At 37.3% G+C, this 17,494-nt stretch overlaps 1 protein-coding gene across 1 annotated transcript in view; it reads left to right on the top strand.

Annotated features, from left to right (window-relative positions):
- cog5 (component of oligomeric golgi complex 5) overlaps positions 1-17,494 on the top strand; it is a 173,806-nt gene that overhangs the window by 80,405 nt on the left and 75,907 nt on the right. The window contains exons 8-10 of the mRNA XM_006633320.3: positions 3,912-4,077; positions 4,525-4,637; positions 5,150-5,227. Of these exons, the coding sequence (XP_006633383.2) occupies positions 3,912-4,077; positions 4,525-4,637; positions 5,150-5,227 (357 nt within the window). The remainder of the gene's footprint in view (positions 1-3,911; positions 4,078-4,524; positions 4,638-5,149; positions 5,228-17,494) is intronic.

Raw genomic sequence — 17,494 nt, 5'->3', positions numbered from 1 at the left:
AAAACGACAGTTCTTTTAACGTTAATTTAAACTTTAAGAGACTCTCAATTTGAAAATTAATTATACACATACATATCTTAATTTTCCTGCCAACATGTGGTTTCTAAGCAATTCTGGTTCATATTGGTGTTAGAAAAAGTCACAGTAGAAGATGTTTTATTTCCTGGGTTTCATATTAAATTCAGATATTGAAATAAAATATTGAATTGAGCTGTAAAAGAATATTTTTATCACAGAGACCAAAAAGTTTTACTATTACAGCTGCCAGGTGTTTACTGTAGATCCTACAAAAACAGATCAGTTCTGTTGTCACATGTACTGTATATGCTTTGGACTTTCAATTATACAGGTTTTTAACTGAAATTGCAACTACAATCTTTGATTGCTCTGATTAGGAAAATGGGTATCATAACTCGGGAAACTTTATTTAGGGTACATGTTGCATAGTGAATGTCAGGCGTAGATGCAATATGAACTAATAATAATAATTGCTTACACTTATATAGCGCTTTTCTTGACAGCCATAGTACGCCAGAACGCTCACCACACATCAGCTATTGGTAGGGAGGAGAACAGAGTAATGAAGCCAATTCATAGATGGGGATTATTAGGAGGCCATGATTGGTAAGGGCCAATGGGAAATTTGGCCAGGACGGCGGGGTTACACCCCTGCTCTTTTTGAGAAACACAATGGGATTTTTTTTTTTGACCATCGAGAGTCATGACCTTGTTTTTCTCATCCGCAGGATGGTGCCTTTTTACAGTATAGTGTCCACTATACTGTGGCATTAGTACCCACATAGACCACAGGTTGAGTGCCCCCTGCTGGCCCCACTAACACCACTTCCAGCAACAACCCTAGTTTTTCCCAGGACGTCTCCCATCCAGGTGCTTGCCAGGCTCACACCTGCATATCAGTGGGTTGCCAGTTGTGAGTTGCAGGGTGATATGGCTGCTGGGTAATGGCTGTAAGGGAAAGGCAGTGTCCTCGGTTATGTGAAAGAAAAAATACAGACAGTAAAATGGTTCATTTTACCTTGGGGCTGTTAAATTTTAACTAAAGGTTTTAAAAAAAAATCTGTACAGTGATTAGCAGTGAGGCCCTGTGTTCAATTCTTGGAGTGCTGTCTGCATGGAGTTTGTATGCTCTCCCCTTGTTCACTTTGTTTTTCTCCGGGTTCTCCAGGTTTCCTCCCACTGTTCAAAGACATATTGGTAGCTTAATTGCCTTCTAGGAGACCTGAACTGGAGGAATGGATGGATGAAATTTTAAAACTAGGATTGGCTAGAATATGGATTTTTCCTGTCTATCATTTTGTCCTCGCGCCAGTGTTTGCATTGCAGTTTCTAATTTACGTTACACTGTTTTCACCTTTCATGTTGGCATTTGAGTTCTCGGTGCAGAACACATTTCTTTCCGAAGTGGAGTATAGAAAATGAATGAGCTGCTTTCCACAGAGAAACCAACCATGAGATACTCAATACAATGAAGAGTGCTAATTTAGATTACCATACAAAGAATTTCCTTGAGCAGGCTTGGCAGACAGTGTAGTTTTTGTTATTGCTCTGGGTTGTGAACATGTCTCTAATATATAAGGGGTGGCTGGGAGCCAGTTATTCATGTAGGTTTGTATTGTGCTTATTGGATTCTTTTTTCATTTTCTCTTTCCTAACCTGAGCATTGTTTCAGCTGCCTAAAATCATTATCCGATAGAGAGGATGTCACTATGCCATTGTCGTCGTGTTCATACTGAGAATCATAAGCCTTAAGAAATAGCTTTCTGAACACCTGCTTTTACTGTAGGTTAAGACATGGGGGGATTGAAGAATGTGGTTTTTGATTGAGCTGGGGCACTGTTATAAAACACCTCAGGGATCTATATGTGTGATAAAAAGATATAGATGTGATTTAAGCCATTCTTTCTTAAAGACCTCTGTATATGAAAAGCACAAAAGCCTTGTTTTCAACCCTATGTGCTTCTGAAACGGACCTGAGTGCTTGCAACCCTCATTTTTTATTACACAGAATTATTCAAATATTTTTTTTCCCAAACTGAACACTGTAGTGTTAAAACGTCAGGTTGGCTGTTATAGAACAGAATTAATGTAGCAAGTAAGGGTTATTTTGGGGATTATTTTTTTCCATTTGTTTGTAAGATGTATGTTTTTCAAAAGTTTTTTGGAGCTCTGCCCTTTTTAAGGTGATATGCTTATTACTAATAGCTCCTTTCATACAGTATGAGGAGAAAATCAGTAACTCAGCTGTACTTTTTATAGACAGCGTGGCGATGACCTAAATCCCCTCTTCTACCTTTTGAATCCCTATGGAGTGTTACAGAGACACTGAAGTACCCAGGTGGAAGTAAAACCTTAGCAAAGCACTGAGTCAAGGTTAATTTCATTAAAAGGGCAGAAAATAATTTTGTGATCAGGTGTCCAGGTGTCACAGCAACATTACTATCGTGTATCCTAACAGTGTAAGGTTTTGCTTTTTGCTCTGGACCAGAACTTCCAAATCAATCCCCCAGTGTGGTGAGAGGGAACACTGCTATAGTGGTTCTTCAGATAAAAGGTTAAACTGTGGTCATGACTATTTGGTTGCTGACTATCTTATGAGACTCTTCCTAAGAGTAGGGAGTGTTAGTTTTTATGTCCTGGCTAATTCCACTGTGAGCTTCCACGATTTGATCTACCTAATTTTCACCCTTAATTCAGTTGGTGAGAGTAATTTCTCACCTCTCCACTTGATGTGCTGTGCAATGTGGCTCCAGGTGGCTTCAGCACATCAGTGGTGGAAGAAATGGGTCTCCTCATCTATGTAATATACGTTTAAATCCTTTAGGATGAGAAACACTCTAGAAACAGGGAGATGTAATTCTTGACATAATCATATGGCACTTATCTTTATTTAAATTTAATTCAAATCATACTCAAATCAGTAGAGCAACCTTTTTACATTTCTTTCTTTTTGTTGTGCATGATTAAGCTATCCATGCATTGATTTATGCATTAGTGCATGATTAGCTATTTTTCTAACAGTATTATCCAATACAGGTGAGTAGGAGCTCATCCCAGCAAGCAACAGGTGTAAGGCAGGATACATCCTGGATGGGACACCATTCCATTTTAGGGCAGACACAGACACAAACATGCACAGTTTTCCCAGAAGCCAAGTAGGCTACCAATATGTCTTTTGACTGTGGGAGGAAACTGGAGCACCTGGAGGAAGCCCACAGGGCGCACATGGGGAGGACATACAGTACGCACTCCACCCCAATAGTACTCCAGGAATTGAAAGCAGGGTCCCAGCTTTTTAATGTTCAGTTGTGTAGACCTGTCTTTTAAGTTTTATAAAACTATCAGCTTTGCTGTATGACTATAAAAAATAAGAATCATTTTTCTCCATTGGGTAGAGTGTTGAAGAGAAATTCCTAAACATGATCTGTTACAAGAGCAAATGAAAAGAGAAAGTAGTTTGTTCTTCTTCATTTTAAATTGAACAAGTGGTCAATAACATTATTGATCAAGAAATGATTGTTTCTGGTCCTGGAGAATGCATTTGTTGTCGTCTGCAGTACTAAGACCTCTTACCAAGTGCAACACCTGTTCCATCTACCTCTTTTTACATCATGTTCCCTTTAGTTGAAAAAATATTTTGGAAGTGTAGGGAAAGGCGTAAACTCAAGATGTACCCAGCCGTGCATAATTGCCTTCTGGAAGTCATGTTCAGAAGTGGCGAAAATCCAGCTCTTACTAATGTCATTAGTCACTTGAAGGACAGTCATATGATGCCAGTAATTAAATACCAAACACATCATGTTTGTTGTTCTGTGAAAATAAAAAAATAAAAAATCAGACACTGGACTGTCAATTTATTATAGCTCTGCTTTTTTGTTGTTTTTCTTTTTCAGAACCCCACTCAGGTGGGAACAGCACTTCAAGTGTTTTATAACCTCGGAAGTTTAAAAGAAACCATCAACAGCGTGGTCGATGGATACCGTGCCTCCTTAGAAGACAACGTAGCCAATGCTCTAGACATCAAAGTCTTGACTCAGATGAATCAGGCAAACACAAGAGGTATAGTATTTATGTTGCAGAGAGGTCTTTTCATTGGCTTACAAAGAACCGTGTGTCTGGATGGCCTTTTCGGTTCTTTTCCAGATGGATTAATAACTCCAAATTTGATGTAACTATTTGTTAAGAAATTACCGTGTTGGTTCCGCTTCTTTAATTATGCACATTTCAATATTTCCTTTTTCATGAAAAAAAGCACAATGCACATTCCAACAGATTTTTTTGAGTTTGCTTTATCACATTATGAAATTTAATAAGAAGTCTAAAGTATTTAAAAAATGGAGAAATAACTCATTATTAGACATAATCTCAAGTCATTCGAATTTACATAAAAGATGGGTCACTGTGTTACAGACTGGGAATTCTGTAATGGGTCTCTAAAGTGCTCGAGTTCTCGGATAGTCCTTTTCCTATTGATAGTGAGTTTGTTTTTTGACCTTTGGTGCGTAGGGGGCCCTGGAAGAGCCGTGATGCCAACTCCAGGGAACACTGCTGCATTCCGAGCAGCTCTCTGGACGAACCTCGAGAAGCTTATGGATCAGATCTGCGCAGCCTGTGGACAAGTACGTGTTGAGGGAAATCTCTGATTCCTCAAAGCGGACTTTTGTTCTTTGCAAGTGGTGCTGAATGCACTGATGAAGCAGAGTTATTTTGGTGACGGTGACTTCCCTGTTGCTGTTGCTTTCTGCTTTCTTCTAAAGTGTAACTAGACTTTAGTCGTCATTCTCACAGTAAACGTCGAAGGTTTCAGAAAAAGTTTTGCAAGGTTTAGCACCTCATGTATTCATCACTAAGAAGTTAGAAGTTAGAGTGAGGATCTTGCCAGTAAAACTGGATTTGTTTATTGCTTCTGTTGGGTCATTTGATCCCAAGCCTTGAGAAAATGAGGAGAAGCATGTGAATGAAAGCAAAAGCATTAGAGTACTTGAAGAAAGCATCCTGATAATACTTCCTTAAATAACTTCCTATTAATGAATAATGGGAGAATTGGAAGAGTGAAAAGAGACCAATGTAACACATCGGATCGAGGAACATTGATATTTTGAGTAAGATTTCTGTATGTGTGTGGTTGCAGGTACAGCATCTCCAGAAGGTTCTGACTAAGAAAAGAGACCCTGTCACCCATGTGTGCTTCATAGATGAAATTGTTAAGGTGAGAGTTTGTTTTAATAGTTCTGTCATTTGATGCTAATAATTACGGAAGTTGTGTACATAGAATTTTTTTTTTCCCCGTCACTTAAAGGTTTAGCTTCAGCTTTTTGGCTTTAAGCTCTACTCAACAGACCTTTAAATTGTAATTTATAATTGTGCCGCCAGCAGTAGGGCCGTTACCATGTAGTCTGGTTACGATCACAGAATGCTTCTTGATTTCAAGTGGATATTTATACCTCATGCCCACAATACTGAAGAGCCATGCTGGCACTGCTATGAAGGCATGCCGCAGTGTTTCCATTAGTTTTTTGAAAAAGGTGCCGTGCCAGTGCCATGTTTTGTTGATATCCTTTCATACCTACTGTTTGCACATCCCAGTGTCACTTTGAACAGCCTCGTGTGCGAGGCTCACACTTCACCACAAAAAAATCCAGTTAACAACTCCCTGGGAGGACTACCAAATCAAAGCTCTAATAAAAGGTAAAAGAACGGGGAGAATATAATGTCCAAATGCAGCTAAATATCATCCTTAGAAATTAAAGGAGAATCAATCAATATCTCGGTCACCTAATTGTGGCAGTGTAGAGAGAAATATTTCAGTGCTTTAAAAAATTAAAAAGCAGATTGTAGTATATAGGAATACAGTACATAATCATAACTTTTTTTCAAGTTTTTGAGCTTCTGGTACTGTAGATGCACTAAGTCATCATCTTTTTAATGATGGGTCCGATGCAGTCGAGTCAATGCCAGAACTAGGCATGGATGTGGAGAAGCTTGTGAATGGATCTTCTGGAGAGAAGAAAGCAGCAGAGCCCCAGAACCCATAGAAAACCTTCCAACCAGTCTGCATATGTAAAATGAAGTTGAACTGTGTCACCCTCCACGAATGTAAAAGGAGAGGATTTTGTCTGTTGTGCTCCTCTTCTACGTAGTATGGTTTCAAGGCGAGCAAGCTGTAAGACAATGTATATTTACAAAGAAATACGATAAAGTCTTAAAGTGACTTCATTGTTGATCAGTTCTGTCAGGCAAAGCCTAAACTGTCTTAAAAATAATGTGCAGTGATAAACATGATTTGAATCCAGCGTACTTTAATGAAATGAAAGAATATAAAGATGTCATATCCTATAAAAGCAGTTTGAATTGTCTTAAAGTAGTATTAAACAGTTAATAAATAATTTGACATTCACATTTCATTGTTAGAAAGAATGGGCAATGATGAATGCAACTCAGACCACAATGAAAGTAAAATATGCGCAGTAATGTGTAAAATCTCCAATTTACATCACAAAAATTTCCAAGTATGCACAGCACTATATTGCCGCTATTGTCTGCAACTCAGAACGAGGGAACAGAACTTCCTGTAAAGTGAAGTAGCCTATTACGTTGTAGACAAGCAGGCTTGTGAATGCATCTCTTTTATTTCAATGGAAATATTGCCCTCAACTTCGAGAAACTTTTGCCAGCAAATACTGCCTGTTAACTCTGCATACAGATCACGTTGTAACATTTGTGCAGTGCAGTGAAATGTCTGCTGCACAACCTGTACTTATTCACTCGTACATCACATTCATTTATATATTAGAGTGACTAGTGAGCAGGAAGGACTGATTAAGCGGCAGTCTTCGCAAACTCACCCTCTCGCCCATGGGACAACGTGACAACATGGCAGCTATACAATATTTTCACAAAGTTCTGAATTTTGAGCTTAATTCAGTAGTTGTACAATTTTTCTATATTTAAATTTTACTATGCTTTTACTGTACCCTTTTATAATGTTATACATTATAAGACATCTGAGATGGTGCTCACTCTGGAAAATATGAAATTACAAAAAACTAGCATAGTAAATAAAAATCTTAAATTTAAAATGAAAGACAGTTGTGCAGTCTAGACAGAGCACTTGTGCAGTGAGTAGCAGTTTTCTAGACAGCAGTTGGGAATGGTTTAGTTGGAGTTTAGAAAGCACACCTTTGTCCGTGCACTAGCTGCTTAATAACCAGCACGTTAACAGTAAATCAGTTTATAATTGAGTCACTGTGGGATGAGTGCCTGAGCAGAGGTTGAATCAACACTCATGGTACTGTATGTAAGCAGGCCTGGGCTCTTAGCCTCAGGCAGCTTATTATACTTAACAATTTTCCCTTGCACACAGCCATTCCCCTTACTGTAACTCTGTAACGTGTTTCACTGCTTTAATTGTATGTCTTGTATACAGTCAATAAAAATAAAAGGGGCACAGTATTCATTATTAAATTTGTTTCCATTCATGTCACTCCTAAATAAACTGAGAGGTACTTGAACAAAGGCCTCTCTTTGTATCTTTCCAGAAGATTGCTTGTGCTTAGAGAATTTTACCTTGCTTCGTCTCACAACCATTTTATGGTACTTTAATGTACAGTAAACAAGTTTTAGTTTATTTTAGTGCACATTTAAACCTCATTTTACATAAAACTTGAAATGTTCAGGTCACATTTGTATCAGATATACATATATATCCGCAGTACATACTGTGTAATAACTTCTGTGAATAATCAATTCCAAATGAGAACATTACATGGAGAATTGATTAGCCGCAGCTACACATCAGCAGTTCCTCTAGGCCTCGATTTGTCTCCTCCAGTGTTTGTCACTCAGCGGTGTCAACTGTGAATACGAGCAAATTGCTTGCTTGGTTCTTTAGTTAAACAAGACTGTAGCTTTTTTTTAACCAAGCTTTGTATGTTGGTATGGATTCTGCACAGCTTATCCCTGGGTTTGTATGTTTACTCTTCACGCAATTTACACAGTGCACTATGGTGAAGTGCATTTCACCCGTGTCACTGATGCTTTCGCTGAATTTCATTTTATTGCTGAGAATTATCAAAGAGAAAATGTTTAGCACATTATTAGATCCTGTTATGTTGGACATTTCATTAGTATTTTTTTCCTTTGTGTGTTTTTATATCTGCCTTCTTCACAGTGATTCTTTAATATCCTGCTGTGTCCCATTTGTGAACAGTGTAGAAGGCTTATGTTTTTTTTTCTTTTTATGCTGTTACTCTTGGCATCCTTATTAATCCTGGATGAGCTTTAATTACTTTAGTTGGAGATGAAATAAGGTTTTTTTACTACTGGTAATCTTTTAAAAACATAATCAGTATTCACCTTTAGTGATAATCTTGCTCTTTTTACCAAATGTCTAACATACTGCAGTGGACTACATTTCAGAAATAATTTACAAAGGATTTAGTACTGGGGCTTTAACTGGGACATTTCGTAATACAAACAAGAGAAAGTGCATGTACCAAAACAAATAAGATAGGTTTATTTCTGTGTAAAACATTGTAGCTTTCTGTTTGCTTTAAGAAAACTGTAATAGCTGTTGTGCACAGAGACTTGAATCATGGTAACATGGCTTGGTACACCATGAGACTATACTTCTAAAAGAGAAATCCTTGCATTCTCGTTATGTTGTAGTACTTGTTTTCACATAGAGTAGGTGTTGCAGTGGGTAGAGATTCCTGACCTGCAGTTCCAACAGCATGTGGGATGAAGTTTTGTTTAAGCCTGTAGATAACTGGGAATATGCTGCAGTAAAATTTCCAAATGTATAATGCTTGAATTTTGCTACGGAAATATTTATTTCCTTTGCAAAAATGTTTTAAAGATAAATTTATTTCTTAAAAATCTTGAAATCTACACTCAATAAAGACCACGTTAAAACATGTTTTTATAATTTTGTCAGTGGTTTTCAATTAATATTAAAAAACAAAATAACTTTTTAACCTGTTGAAAACCAGTAAGAAGAAAGTAAAGAAGCAAGGACGACCTCTTGTTTGTCTTAACGGAATGTGGCCTCCTGGAATTTTAGGAAGCAGTAGTCAGTCCTTTGAAGTCAGTACACCTGGTTTGTAATACCTGAAGCTGAATCAAGTTTGAATTGAGCTTAAAGGTAAGTATTATCAATTGCAAATGTAGTGTTCAGAGCAAAGGACCTGTGTTTTTACTTCATATTTTAATGAATGTTGTCTAACTTATTTGTGTTAACTGACTTGCCAGTCAGTCATATCACTTCACACTATCGCTACCAAATCAACTTACCTACCTCTTCTGAACTGACACAGACACGCATTGCAACTTTTGAGTGTCTTGTGCAGTGAGGCTACGCTTAAATATGAGTATGGACAGAAACAGCAGACATTTTCAAATGGGAATTAAAGCAGCACTTCCAGGGACCCAATACCATGAACATCGCTCCATCTATGTATGGTGATGGTATATGAACTCCCTGGTACTGTACTTCAAATAACCCCATCTAGTAGTTTTGTAAAATGCTAACTGTGTATCTTCCATATCTCATAGATATGTTTACATATGCGTAATTGTCTCTTTCTGTAAGATCTAAGCAAGCTGCACATCAGGGTTTTCCAACATGAATTTAATATTATTTTCTAAGCCGCTCGTTATTCTGAGTTAACAAGAGTTAATATTGGTATGCTTTTTCATTTGCTTTGTCTTTGTACTTTTTGAAAGCATTTTTGTTTTGTGTTGAAATATGAATTTAATTTTTTTCCCCATCTCCTATTTATTAAAAATGTTCTGTATATTTGTCTCTTCTCATATATATATAGACAATACCAAACATTCAGGGCTTGTCATGCAATCAAAGCTGCCATTTAATAGCTACTTTGTTTCAGGTATTTTGAGTGGAATGTTTGAAATGTTATCTGTCTGAGCTGGAGCCAGCAAAATTAAGTAGACCATAGACTATTAATAGGACCTTGTGTATTGAGTGACACATCGTAGCATGGCCATTATAAATGCTTGCCAATTAAGGTTAGAATATGTGTCTGTAGAGAGGAAGACAAACTGTTCAACCAATAGTAAACCAGTTTACAAGGAGGAACATTACAGTTTGTTCCTGTGGCTGATTGTAAACTAGGCTGTAACATTTAAAATGCAAGTAACTAATAATACAAGCAAGCAATAATAATTTTTCAAGACTCAAGGGAAATGTCTGTCCTTGAAGACCTTGGAATTGATTAATTTATTCGACATTGTGATGTTAATGAAGATGACAATAATTAAAGCTGTGGTGTGGTAAATAAACAGCTGGAGGCAATTATTGTACAGTGAACCCCCCTAACCCATGAGCAGGAGTGTTTTATCAGTCTTAATAGAAAGCACAAAAGAACAAGAGGAAGATTTGGTCTAATTAGTTAAGTTAATTCTTTTATGCAGTCCATGTATCTCTGGTTTGTTAGTCCAGCAATATGACCAGTATGCTGTTTATGAAATTAAAATGTTGTGTCTTCTTAATGTAGTGTGTTCTTGGCTTCATCCCTCAAATATTTGGAAACAACATTTGATTTCAGCATTTATTCATGTATATATACAAACTCAAGCTTGTGTTGAAATACTAAACACAAGTTGTATCACATTACGTTGTCAAGGCTGTACCTAACTCAGAATATTTTTGCAGAAGATTTCTGTGTTGACCTAAAGAAGTGAACTGCTGCTTTTTTCATTATAACTACAGCTTCACCAGCATGCTCATTATAAATGTTTCATTTTTTATCAAAATTCGAGCCTTTTAGTTGGAAAACTTTTAATCTTATAAAGATGACCAGAAACATGCCACCTTTTCCCCAATTATAAGTTACAGAAAACAGATGAAACACAATTCTTCATAATTGTGTTAGTCTCATAGTGTATGTTTAGAGGCAGTGTTTCTCCAGTTAATTTAAATAAACTTATCAGATACAGTTAATTTAAATGAACTTGTCAGATCATAACTCAGAAGCTTTAGCAGACCTTCAAGATACAGTGGTGTGAAAAAGTGTTTGCCCCCTTCCTGATTTCTTATTTTTTTGCATGTTTGTCACACTGAAATGTTTCAGATCATCAAACAAATTGAAATATTAGACAAAGATAACACAAGTAAACACAAAATGCAGTTTTTAAATGAAGGTTTTTATTATTAAGGGAAAAAAAATCCAAACCAACATGGCCCTGTGTGAAAAAGTGATTGCCCCCCCTGTGATTGATAAACTGTGGTTTATCACATCTTTGGAAAGCTGAGTTCAATTTCTCTAACCACACCCAGGCCTGATTACTGCCACACCTGTTCTCAATCAAGAAATCACTTAAGTAGGACCTGCCTGACAAAGTGAAGTAGACCAAAAGATCCTCAAAAGCTAGACATCATGCTGCGATCCAAAGAAATTCAGGAACAAATAAGAAACAGAGTAATTGAGATTTATCAGTCTGGAAAAGGTTATTAAGCCATTTCTAAAGCTTTGGGACTCCAGCGAACCACAGTAGGACCCATTATCCACAAATGATGAAAACATGGAACAGTGGTGAACCTTCCCGGGAGTGGCCGGCCAACCAAAATTACCCCAAGAGCGCAGCGACGACTCATCCAAGAGGTCAGAAAAAAAACCACAACAACATCCAAAGAACTGCAGGCTTCACTTGCCTCAGTTAAGGTCAGTGTTCATGACTCCACCATGAGAAAGAGACTGGGCAAAACTGGCCTGCATGGCAGAGTTCCAAGACAAAAACCACTGCTGAGCAACAAGAACATAAAGGTGCATCTCAGTTTTCCCAGAAAACATCTTGATGATCTCCAAGACTTTTGGGAAAATACTTTGTGAACTGACAAGACAAAAGTTGAACTTTTTGGAAGGTGTGTGTCCCATTACAAATATGGTGGTGGTAGTGTGATGGTCTGGGGCTGTTTTGCTGCTTCAGGACCTGGAAGACTTGCTGTGGTAAATGGAACCATGAATTCTGCTGTCTACCAAAAAATCCTGAAAGAGAATGTCCGGCCATCTGTTCGTGACCTCAAGCTGAAGCGCACTTGGGTTCTGCAGCAGGACAATGATCCAAAACACACCAACAAGTCCACCTCTGAATGGCTTAAGAAAAACAAAATGAAGACTTTGGAATGGCCTAGTCAAAGTCCTGACCTGAATCCGTTTGAGATGTTGTGGCATGACCTTAAAAAGCAGTTAAGGCTCGAAAACCCTCCAATGTGGCTGAATTACAACAATTCCGCAAAGATGAGTGGGCCAAAAGTCCTCCACAGCGCTGTAAAAGACTCATTGGCAGTTATCACAAACGCTTGATTGCAGCTGTTGCTGCTAAGGGTGGCCCAACCAGTTATTATGTTTAGGGGGCAATCACTTTTTCACACAGGGCCATGTAGGTTTGGATTTTTTTTCCCTTAATAATAAAAACATTCATTTAAAAACTGCATTTTGTGTTTACTTGTGTTATCTTTGTCTAATATTTCAATTTGTTTGATGATCTAAAACATTTCATTGTGACAAACATGCAAAAAAATAAGAAATCAGGAAGGGGCCAAACACTTTTTCACACCACTGTACATGAAGAGAAAGCATTTGTAAATCCCTTAGGGTATTCTCATATTTCACAAATAAAAAAACCTTAAATGTTACTAATTCTTAATCTAAGTCCTTATAATAAAGTTAACTTGACAAAACAAATGACACAAAACATTATATTCTTTCAGCATTTATTTATCCTCAAATGATGAAATGTAAAATATCCATGTATGACAAAGTACGAGAACCTACATTCAGGGGAACCCCTCAAGAAGAAACTGCAACTAAATGTTTCCTGTAACCACTGATTATTCTCTCACATCAGTTTGGAGGGAAATTTGTCCCACTCCTCCTGGCAGAACTCCTTCGGCTCTGTGACATTTGAGGGCTGTCTTGAATAGCCAGCTCACTTCAGGTCCTGTCACGATTTAGGTCGTTTAGGTCCGGACTTGACTTGGCCGATGTAAAACACTAAGTTTGTCTTTCTGCAGCTATGCATTCATACCTCTGCTTCTATGTTTAGGGTCATTGTCTTTCTGCAAGACCCACTTTCAGTTTGGTTTCGGATCATGGACAGAGCGCGTGACGTTCTCCTCTAGAATTTTCAGATAAAATGCAGAACTCATGGTTGTGTCAATGATGGCCAGCCATCCAGGTGCTAAGGCAGAAAACAAGTCCCAAACCATCACACTCCCACCACCACCAGGCTAGATGGTTAGAATGAGGTTCTTCTGTCTTTCAAAAGCAGTGTTTGTTTCTAGCCACATACTATATAACGTTTCTTATTGAGGCCAAAGAATCTCCTCTTTACATTACAGATTTGTCACACTCATAAGGCTGGAACGGGTTACAAAAACATTTCTAAAAAGTTAGATCTCCGTCAAGCCACAATCAGGCAGTGACTAGGCTGTTCTCCTTAGGAGTGGTCGTCCAACAAAAATCACTGCAAGAGCTTGCTGTACAATGCTATCAAAGAGCCCCAGTAAACAGATAAGGATCTGCAGTCGTCTCTTGCACTGGCTAATGTTGAGTCCACTAATGTTGAGTCCACAATAAGAGAAACACTGAACAAAAGAGGAAACCAAAAGGGCCATCATGATACTGTAAAACTGTGAAATTTCCATTTTTATCTTTGAAGTTCACAAATGTTTTCTCACAGCAGTTTCATGCAGTGCTAAAGTTTATACATGCACTTTTAAAGCAGCATTAGGCTGATCATATTTAGGTCAAGGTGTAGAAACAAAACCTTGAATCACAATGCAAAATCCTTTAAACCAAGTTATTTCTGTTTATGCTTAATGTAAGAGGCAAAGGCTGCCACCATCATAACACTGAAACATTTGTCAGGATTGTGCTCTCATACAGGGTTTGGGGGGCTTATTAGTTTTTTATGTATCCTTTCTACATACCGTTGTTTAACAAGAATAATGCTGTACAGGGGCTTGCTTTGCTGGCAGCGTACATTGAGTACTGGTGCGATTAATTCAGTCACGTCCTTGACAATTACAGATGGTAGCAAAGGTGAGCAAAACTGCATTAGCATGCTGATCCTTAACTCTAGTTCTAAAAGAGCAGTCAGTGCTGTAGAGCATTCATATGTTTCATAGAGTTTTCCACTTTAGAGAGAGACAGTTTTCATTACCATTCAGCAGCCACACTGGTGGTTTTATAACATTTGTGAGGTAATGAGTATCTGCCTAACACAGAGTACATAAAGCACACTCAGTTTTGCAGGATGTTTTTACAACATGGTGAGTATATGTCACCGGGGGCGAATGGAGTGCACATCGCAGATTGATCTGTGACTTCCTGCTGATGGGCAGATTACCTTCTAATCCATTTGAAATTAAAGTGAGTTCAAACCATTATTTCAGACCAGCAGTCAGAATCTCCTTTGTTTTTCCTTTGCGTTGCAGTCAGACAGGATATCTAAACTGCTTCTGCACTTTTTGCTCAAAGCTCCATCAAAAACTAGAAGACATATACTGTAAAGGATTATTCATTTGGAAAAGCAAAATATTGACGGCATTCAGCCACTGGAATAAAGCATTCATGTCTTCTCTGAATGTTAGGATATACATGTCCTTCAGATTTAGTCATGCTATAAATACGTTGTTGACATATAGAGGGAATCATCGATTGCAGTTGGCTGAAACAAATAGTCAGCCCTTAGACTTAAGAAGGACAAATGAGAGAAGGCAGAGTAGAACAGAATAAATATTGAGTCATTCTTGTTGAGTCAGGAATTAATGAGGAATTCTTAAACAGTTAAAGTCTGGTAAAATAGGCTTCTACACAGCATAAATGGGCCACAGAGATATGGATTGTTCATGGAGTGTGAATTTGAACAATTCTGACTATAAAACTGTGTGATATCATTTCTAGTGGTTTAGTAAGAGACAGGGAGCTTGCTTCCAGTTTTCCCTGTGTTCCACCTAGTGGGGTAAGGGAAGCAGAGAAAGTCTGATGAGGTTTGATCTTTGCAGCATAATTAGGCAGAATGCCAAAGAGAGCAGTCAAGAGAATTGGGACCTTGTTTTGAAAAAAACTGAGCAGTTATCAAATAGACAGGGGCAAACATCTGTATCAAATATATACCAATAAAAATAGCAAAAACTGCTCTGCAGTTTTCAGCTTTCTGTGACTAGCTAAATGAAATACTCCAGAAATCTAGCCAGCTGTTTCCAACTTGGTATATACATACAGTACAGTACATTAAATATGTTTTAGTTTCTCAGTTTCAACATTAGTCTTTCTGATAACGGCACAAGATACAACACATCATTCCTTGGAGTAAGGGTGATGAACTCCACCTATTGTATTTCAGTATTCTCCTGCTACTTCTGAGCGAATCAATATTTTTAATCTTATATACAAAGAACACTTTAAATGAAAAAAAAATTGTATACAGGACAGGATAGTTAAAAAAACAGTTAGATTTTTATTTATGATCTTTTGTTATGGTAGATAACCATCTAGACATAAGTTTACATATTATCCTGTGTAATGTCCTATTTTCTGTCCAGAGATCTGAATAATTAACCCTCCTAATCACACTAATCAGTTTTTCTTTTTAGTTAAACTAATGCTGGAGAATAAAAAAGCTTGTGGAACAAAATGACTAATGTACATAAACACATAACTAAAGTCTTCCCTTAAGTCACACTCTGGCTGTAATGTACAAATTTGATTTTAAAATGTGTGTGGCCATTACACTGATGGATTTCCTGTTCTATCTCTTTATTGGAGCCTTCTTTGGAGTGATTGATGTCATTTTTTGAACTTGCACATTGATCTCTGACCTCTATAACAAAGATTCTGCTGGACAAAACATAAAGTAGTGCAAAGCTGCTCACATTTACCCTATTGGCCTAAATGTCTGTCTTAAAAACACTACTCCCAAATGATTTTTGCATCTAGCAGAGTATACAGATACCATTTGGGGATTTTGCATTTAAATGTAGAAACATGTTATCTGGTGATATTCCACTAGGTTTTTGTTATATGAACCAAACGAATTTGGTGCCACACTTCAGAATCTGCTGAGAACAAATTGAGGAGGTTCTTGAATGTAGTGATATCAAACCTTATTTTCTGTATACTCAAAAGCTATTAAAATGCATGGCAGTTGGACACCTCAGATACAAGTTTCAGTTTGGGTGCCTTTTGAGAACCAGTAACTAGTAAATGAAGCATTTCTTATTTAAGACTTATTTAATTCTGAAATAATTATTTGTATACATTCAGCCTGAGCCCTATCATGTTTTTTCTGAAAAACCATTTTACCTGGTGGAAGCTCAAAGATGATAAAAATGACATTTTAGTGGACCTTTATTAATTTGTAAAGCTTTTTTTTATATTGAAAGTGTTAACATCTTTTTAAAAAATTTAAATGGACTCTGTAAAGCAAGAATGATTTTTTCAGGCATATTGATCAGGCATATCGATAGTCAGAAGCTGAGAATTCGATCCTACTCTTGGGCAACATGCTGTATTCATTGATTTAGCATAGAATGGCCAATGTGTTGGTTTCAGGTTTGTTTAGTATAGAAACATGTACTTCAACACTTGTTTTTAATATTTGTTACTTAAAGCTACTTAATTTGGCAACTGGCACTTCTTCAAACAGTTGGAAATGCAAGATAATACATTATACACCTGGTGTCAAGGTGTCCCCACAATTCTGTTAAACAAAATGTTTGATTAGGCTGGGAAGAGGGTTGTAATTTAGCCTCATTTTGCTCCAAAGAACCAGCAGTTGCACTGAATGTCTTGGTCCTGCTTTTCACTGCCATTTAATTATTACAGGCTAAAAGCCAGAGGGAAATCCTCTTTGTATTTACAGAGTGCATTATTGCTTCACTGAGTATTTATTGTGGTTTGTTTTTTCTGTAACTTTTTTCTTTAAGTGAAGGTTAATGTTTACAGTATTATTTTAAATCATAGTCATAAATGCTGTAAGCTTAAAGTTTGCAAAGTGTGCATTGCTGGTGATGCGTTATTGTACACAATAGTATGTCAGTTAAGTGTAGGATCAAAAATATTTGAGCAGCACAGTAGAGCTGTAGAGAGTGGTTAGTATGACTGCTTCTCATTCCACACTTGAGGATCTCTCTGTGTTTGTACGGGTGCTCTATACTGACCTCTAAATTGACCCTTGTGTTAGAAGAGTGCGTTTGTGTCTGTTTGTGCCTTGTGAGGGACTGGTTCCCCCATGACCCTGTATTTGATAAAACGGTTTCGAAGATAGATAGATGGATTAAAAAATACTTAATTTGCAGAATAAATTATTTTATGGTTACAGAAAAGCTGTAAAGGTCTTCAAGGCAAACACCATCGTTTGCTTTTAATCAAATTTATTTCTAATACTTCTCCTTCTTAGGACGGTGCTGATCAGCAACATTTTAGTGGGTTTAAGACTTGAATGCCAAATA

Source organism: Lepisosteus oculatus, chromosome 7 (assembly GCF_040954835.1).
Source record: "Lepisosteus oculatus isolate fLepOcu1 chromosome 7, fLepOcu1.hap2, whole genome shotgun sequence".
In the NCBI taxonomy this organism is placed as follows: Eukaryota; Metazoa; Chordata; class Actinopteri; order Semionotiformes; family Lepisosteidae; genus Lepisosteus; species Lepisosteus oculatus.
Note: the sequence above shows the minus strand (reverse complement) of the source record. Positions and strands in the feature narration are given on the sequence as shown.